Source organism: Sipha flava, unplaced genomic scaffold, assembly GCF_003268045.1.
Source record: "Sipha flava isolate LNK unplaced genomic scaffold, YSA_version1 584_pilon_pilon, whole genome shotgun sequence".
Classification (NCBI taxonomy): domain Eukaryota; kingdom Metazoa; phylum Arthropoda; class Insecta; order Hemiptera; family Aphididae; genus Sipha; species Sipha flava.
This window is the reverse complement of record NW_020273563.1, coordinates 42,834-50,346: the sequence shown is the minus strand read 5'-3', so window position 1 is coordinate 50,346 and position 7,513 is coordinate 42,834. Positions and strand designations below refer to the sequence as shown.

Sequence of the window (7,513 nt, the reverse complement as noted above, 5' to 3'; positions counted from 1 at the left end):
ATTATTTTATTACTTATTATATTTTGTTAAAAGTTATTATTTTCATTAAAATATGAATAAGTACAAAAATAAAACTATATAACTTACCTTAAACAGATGGCTAATTTTTCTTCTGGACTGATACTTGCTCTCATATTTGTGTCTTGCCTTGTCAAACTAATTTCTACTCTTCTCAATAGGTCATCAAAAGTAGGTATCGACATTCGAAAATAATTGAAAAATTTTGTTTCGTCCTGTCGTAATTGACAAATTAGTGTATTAAAAGAGCCCAAATTATTCCTTTGTCTCACAATAGGATGTACCCAGAATCGTCGATTTGAAATCCGTTGCGATTGACGATACTTGCGATACCAGTATATTAATATAAATGTATTCAAGTCCATATTCACGCGTCTTAATTCGAATACGATATAAATGCAACTGAAACTCGAGTACAGTGTAGAGTTGAGTACGGTGTACGGTTGAATTACCGTACCGTCTGAACATTAACCGAAAGACACCTAATCGAGAAAATAGCCGATCCGGTAAAAATAACGAATCGTGTGAACGGGCTCTAAGAAAACCGGTATATTTATATATTGTCAACAGTATCATAGACCATAAACAATAGACCGATAGACGTATCATTTATAAATTTTCATATTACTATAATAGTCATTATTTCTATTTTAAATAGCCAGTGTATCTTGATTTCTATAATATTTCTATAATGTTTACGGTGTACATCGAAGTCGGAAATAAATAATGACCTCTCCCTCCACAAATCTGTATGATACCATCGTCTATTGCAGTGGTTCTCAACCGGGGTGACATGGACACAGTGTAGGGGTGACACGAAATCTCCACAGGAAAAGGAAAAAAATTAGAAAAAAATTAATTTTAATAAAACCATATTATTACCACAACAGTCATGTAAATAGCATACCTTTAAGTTTACATCTTTATATTATTTAGATCCAATGAATACGTGCAGTATTGTTATTAACGCAAAATCGATGTATTATCGATTTTTTTATCGACTTAACCGAGATCGTTAGTTATTTTGCAGTCGTTAGATATGTAGTATTATTATATACAAATAAAACAAATAACAAGTATAAAAATCTTTAAAAAATTTTCTCTTTTTTTTTTAATTTTAAGTATAAACTTTATAATATCAATGTTTATTGAACAATGCATCTCAATAAATTGTAGGTGTTCTACTGTTTTCTTCTGTTATTATTCTTCTGTTTTTATTGTTTTTGTTATTTCAAGAATTATTCTAAAATACACAGTTAAGATTATTTATTATTTTGATGTTAGGGTGACGCGGTGTTTAATTCTAGTGGCTAAAGGTGACATGAATGAAAAAAGGATAAGAATCACTGGTCTATTGGGCTGTTATTCTCAAATGTTAACAGTATTGAGTATTTATACATAATATAACATACAAAATATTAAGTAATGGGCAATGGCTGTAGAACTATAGTCTATAAAATATTATACAATATAAATAATATAATAATATAAAATAATACATATTATAGTGTTTAACTTGCGGACTGCACGGCCTGCTCGCACTACACTGTGCCCTTATGTATTAATTATTGATTATTATAATTTCATCGGTATCAAATTTAACTATGGTCAAAATTTTAAATGATCACAGATTTGATTTAATTCTTTAACATTAAAAACACCCTTCCAGGTTACGAGTATGATGGGGCCCCTTTGAGTCTTAGGGCCTCGATGCTAGGTATCGCCATCCGCCCCGGTTGTTGCGCCACTGTTGTTAAGTCTTCAGGTATATCTAAATAACCAACGTTTTCTTCTCCATTTAATATTTTTGAAATATTGCGAACAATTTTAAACCCTTTATTTTTAGTAAGAACTGTTTGTAATTTCTCGTTAATTTTGATTCCAATTTGGCCTTTTAAATTATTGAACTTGACTGAAACATCTTCAATAATTTGTATAGCTTCTATTAATACTATGTCTTGATTTTGAAGACGTGTTATAGCCATAGGTAGGCACTCAAAGTTTGATTTTATAAAAACTAAGTTACCTTTAATATATGGTGCTTTAAAATGTTTTTGAGCACTCCGGATTGAAAGCGCATCATCTTAATCAAAATTTTCAACAATATCTTAAACAATTTGGAAGTGTTCACTATAATAAATTGAAATAGAAATCCACGCTCCCCATCGTGTCAGGATTGATTCAGGGGGAAGAGTTATATTAGGTGCATCAGTCTTAAATTTTATAACACGAGATGGTGCCTATTTAAATACTTTTTTACATTATATTTATCTACTTCGGGATATTGAATACGGATATATTCGGTGACTATGTAATCCATGTGCTGTGCATGTAACATAGACCATTTTTGTGTACAATACTATCGAAGTATCTCCTGCCTTCACCATATAGGGTGCGGCGTCACTTAAAAACAAATATACATCGTTACGACGTATGCCACCAGGCCAAAGTAAACCAAGAGAATTTTCAAATAGTGTAAATACAGTACTATGGTTAGTCTTTTATAATTGCTCGACATTTAATAAAAAAATTTCATCTGGCCGATCTGTGCGTAATGTTCCGATTATAACGGAGGCTGTGTAACGACCTTCAGCTTCCGTCGTTTCATCCATTGAAACCCATATTTTTTTCTCTGCCACTTTATTTCTTATTTCTCCAATAGTTTCCTGGGAACAACTGTTGACATATGATTTTCTGACGTTGATTGATCTGGTATAACTTCCGATGTATATTTCTCCAAAAAAATTTTGAAATGTAGATTGCTCAGTTTATTGAAAGGAATATTAGCACTCAGCATAGCTTTATATAAATCAGATTTGAATAACGATTTTGTTGAGTTTTGTAACAAAAACTATAGAGATTTATCATTTTTTTTTTTCAACGCGTTCAACAGCTTTATGATGTTTTTCGGTTGCGATATGCTGAATTACAGAAAAACGTTTTTCACTTGAAATTTTCTTATTACAAACTTTGCAGTACAAAATTTTGTTATCTGTTGAAAATATTCCCATTTCAAATTCCGCAACGTGGCTTTATAAACGACTGGATGTTGTCTTTTTTTTTGGTATTTTGAAATTTAAATGTAACAAATAATATAAAAATTATAATTAAACTTATAGAAAATGTACGAACTCCGACGAACAACGTATTACCACTCGCGTGGTGCCGACAACACTATCGGTTTGTCTACCATAATATAAAATATATTAGAGATGTTGTTTAAATTTTAACCACAAATAAAGACAATAAACTATTGTATATATCTGTGTTTTTGACATTTGACGCGTGATACCACCAATCCAGACCTGTTCTATAACATATTCCTGCTATTATTACCACCGCAATAATATTACAACGGAAAAATTGTATCGTCCAAATTCAAGGAATTTTACAAATGAGAAAAACGTATTATTAAATTGAGAAAAAAGAAATAACACGAGGAATTTGCGAAATCATGCATTTATATGCCCTTACCGGTTAAATATACAAAAATATGCAAAATAAGATTTCGTATTTAATTTATAAATAACGCAAAACAAATTTTAATCAAATTCATTTTCTCATACGATGTATCAAAAAAAAATATGCAAATGCATGAAATTCACAGCCCTGATCATAATAAATTACAAATTATCACAGGTTATCAATTACAATTCATATTAACTATTGATAAATATTTATTACTATTATTACTCCAACTAATGACATAATGAATGATTAATTAAAACCAATAAAAAATAATAACTTAACTAATTACTATCACTTTTATAGGTACTACATCACGAAAATACTAAATTGAAAATATGAAATGATTTTCTATGTGGCACTAATAAAATCTTTTAACTGTTAATTGTTTTAATGGAATAACTTTCATAGAAATAATTTAAATTAAATAGTTAAATAGTTAAATTTAGTTTCACTATTATTGATTCCAAATAAAATGACGATAAATGTCGAGTATACTTTATAATTATTTTAATATAATTATAATTATATGTTAACCAAATACGTCCTAGGAGTCATTGTATACGATCGTGTTTTCTTTTTATTAGTTATCGCTGGGAACTTTTACTGCATATCAGTGTTATCTATCCTATGGCGTCGTCTTAGGTGACTTATGGGTGACTTATGGGTGACCTATGGATGACTTATGGGTGACCACTTTCGTGCGGATAAATCACTTGTTCCAAATAAAATCAAAACATCCAAGAATAGTTCCCGTGGACTAGATTCTAATTTCGAACTCATTACTATTAATAGTAAAAAAATGTGCGTAACTCTAATATTGAAAAATCTAATCCGACTTCTCTGAATTTTCAATGCATCATCAATAACCCTCTGCTTCTAATTACGTCAAACTCTATTTTTAATTGCGATAATTCCTTATCTGTTAATAATACGCCATTGACTGATGACTGCATGGTCACCTATAATTTTAATGGGCCTAATATTTCAAGCCACTCTGTATCTCAAATCAATGATAAACCTATATCTGCTTCAATTTGTACCACCCTTTTTGCATCTAATGCTATTAAGAACTCGCCTCAACACTATCAATATACCTTCTCTTTGAATTATAATGATTCTATTATTATTCTTGTTGAATGTACTGAACCAAAGAAAAACTTAAGAAGTTGATATCCGGGTAAGGCGTGAAACGGTGTGCCGGGGTTACCGACACCCGGATCTTTATATAAATGTACACGAAATAAATATCATGTTATTTATTTAACATTTAGGGGCCTCTACACCAGCCCGTTTTTGATAGAAAATAGCACATTCTAAATTTAACCATACTCCAGAATGCGTCATCCGACATAAGTTTTGAAAACGGATTTAGATTTTTCAGTACTTGGTTGATGCATCGGTCGGAATACATTTTGAATTTTTATTTTCAATAATATTTTTTAAATGATTTCAAATTTTGAAAAATTGCAACTTTTCAAATAAAAATAATTAAATAATTAAAAATATTTTTTAAATTGTATCACGAGCGATACCTTGGAAATGTTATTAAGAATTTATAAGTTTTTTCAAAACTTAAATCGGAGTATTTATGGGAGCCTACTGTTAAAAGTAGAATCGTGTATTCAGTGTGAAATTTTCACTATTAATTTGTTTGGAACAATTACTTTGACATGTGTCTGCGGGTGCGTAAAATTTCCCCGCGTAGCATTCTCAACCATCTCGCAATCATCACCCGACGCGGCACAAGCGAAATGTAGATAAGGATATTATTATTAGATATTTTGTAATTTGTTGTACTTCGTATATTTACTGTGAACTGAGGGCTACACTCAGGATAACAAAATATAATTCAATAAACCTATCGTTTATATTATTATCAATGATTTAGAAGTTTCAGTCATTAGACAATCGTCTGACGTAACCAACATTATTCTACTGCTTAGTGAAGTTTTGTCTTTATAAGTTAAAATGAATAGCAAGTACAAACCTAAGCATAGAAAGCCGTTATCCCACAGAAAAAAAAATAAAGGGAATGTAAAGGCATTTACTAAAACCACGTAAGTTGCTATATCACCATTCTAATAAAAACTTTTATATTTAGTCCAGTCATTTAATGATTTTTTCAGGAATTAAATCGAAAAGTTTTAAAACTTTTCCAAAAGTTTGATTATAGGCTCCTGATAACCAAAAAAAACTTTTACTTAAATGTTTGAATTTGATTCAAAATAGAATATATGACAATATTTAAATATAATATATCCTAGACTGACAAATCATCTCCGTTCATAATTAAATAAAAAATTTTACGATTTTTCAACCACAAAATTATTTGCAAATTTTCGCAATGTTTACATATTTCGTATAAATTGGAACTTTGAGCACTTATAAAAAAAAATTGTGACTTACGATTTTGGATATTTTTTTATCAGTTAAGGAACAACTTATAAGAAACCTTGTATTAAATTTTCAAGATTTTCTGGCCGGCCAAAAAAATTTTATCGTTATTTTAAAAAAAAATACTTATAAAAATATAAAATTTCAATTATCTATAATTAGCTCAATAAAAGTCAAAATACTTTGAAAATTTAACGGTGTATAAAGAACGCTAATCTAAATATTTGGTGAAAATTTCAAGTATTTACATCGATTAGTTTTTGAGTTATAGCAACAACAAAAAATTCGATTTTGTCGAAAACTAGTTTTGCGTAAAATGTACCGTTTTTGCCTTAATTTTGCAGGGTTTTTCCCGACGCATTAAAAAAATATTGAAAATTTTTCACTTTTGACCCCCTAAAGTACCAATTAGAGTCGCTTTCCTTTCAGAAAAGTTGCTACTTAAGGCAATTGAAGCATTTTTACTGCCCCAAATCGTGTCGACAGACACAAAAAAAAAATAAAAAAAAAATCATCATCATGGTAAAATCAATACATTCTTCACTCCGTTCAGAATCTAATATATATAATATTATTAAATATAAAAATTGTATTCTTTGAGTCAAAAAGCTTGAAAATGTATAATATTAGGCTTTTAATATATTGTTAGAATTATTATTTTCAAAGAAAATTTAAAAAAACTGAAAAATCGCACATAAAATCTAATATGGCGGACACTTCCGGACCTCGGAGGGATGGCTTTTTTTTTTGTTAATCAGGAACCTATAACCAAACTATTTGCGAAGTTTCAAAACTTTCCGATTTAATTCCTCAAAACACAAATTTTGGAGCTTATATGACTGGACCAATTATATAAACCCAGGATAATTTAATTTTGATGATATCGGGTATTTCTCTAGCAATGCATTTCAATCAACGACATCATCAATATCTACGAATACCAACATCCACGGGAAATGTAACTACTTGTTAACCAATGATGATATTTCATTAGCTACCCCTCTGGATACTACCGGGTACCAAAATTCATTGTTGGATATGACCAATCATTTACAACCTAGTTGTTCATCACCAATAAATAAAGAAGTAAATGTGTCATCTTCGTTATTCAATACAGTTTTAAATATATCACCAATCAATAAATCAGAAATATTATGCACAAAAGACCAAACACAATACGAAGAATATCCAAATTTATGCATTTCAGATTCACCGGCGAAGAATAATACGGAAGAAATTGAAGTATGTGGTAGATGAATTGTAAATATATTTAATTTATTCGAGGAAATTAAAAATATTGACAAGCATGACCCATTTGACTGTAGTTTTAAAAATATGATTGTCATTGGTGAGAAACGAATTGGTTTTAAATCAATCTTCACTTTTAAGTGCAGTATGTGTCAAATTAAAAAGACTGTGGGTACTGAAAACAATGTATTTATGCCCATAAATACATCAGCAGTCATTGGAGTCTTGAACATTGGATGTGGTTATAGTCAGCTTCAAGAGGTTATGAGTGCAATGGAAGTACCAACTATTCATATAAAGACATACAAGACTGAGCACGATCGTATATGTAAAGGGTACGAAGAAACCGCCTTAGAAACAATGAAAGAAGCAGCAAAAGTTGAAG

General features: G+C 29.9%; 1 protein-coding gene across 1 annotated transcript; it reads left to right on the top strand.

The window, feature by feature from the left end:
• The first annotated feature begins 5,405 nt into the window (after positions 1-5,405).
• Positions 5,406-7,199, top strand: LOC112691261. The gene is made up of 2 exons (XM_025565420.1): positions 5,406-5,543; positions 6,780-7,199. The coding sequence occupies exons 1-2, from the start codon at positions 5,455-5,457 to the stop codon at positions 7,135-7,137; spliced, it is 447 nt and encodes a 148-aa protein (XP_025421205.1). The 5' UTR covers positions 5,406-5,454; the 3' UTR covers positions 7,138-7,199.
• Positions 7,200-7,513: the final 314 nt, after the last annotated feature.

Excerpts from the sequence above, each read along its gene's own strand:
- LOC112691261 (XM_025565420.1), top strand. The coding sequence starts at position 5,455 with ATGAATAGCAAGTACAAACCTAAGCATAGAAAGCCGTTATCCCACAGA. Across the intron at positions 5,544-6,779 it reads AAGGCATTTACTAAAACCAC|CAATGCATTTCAATCAACGA; the intron begins GTAAGTTGCTAT and ends GTATTTCTCTAG.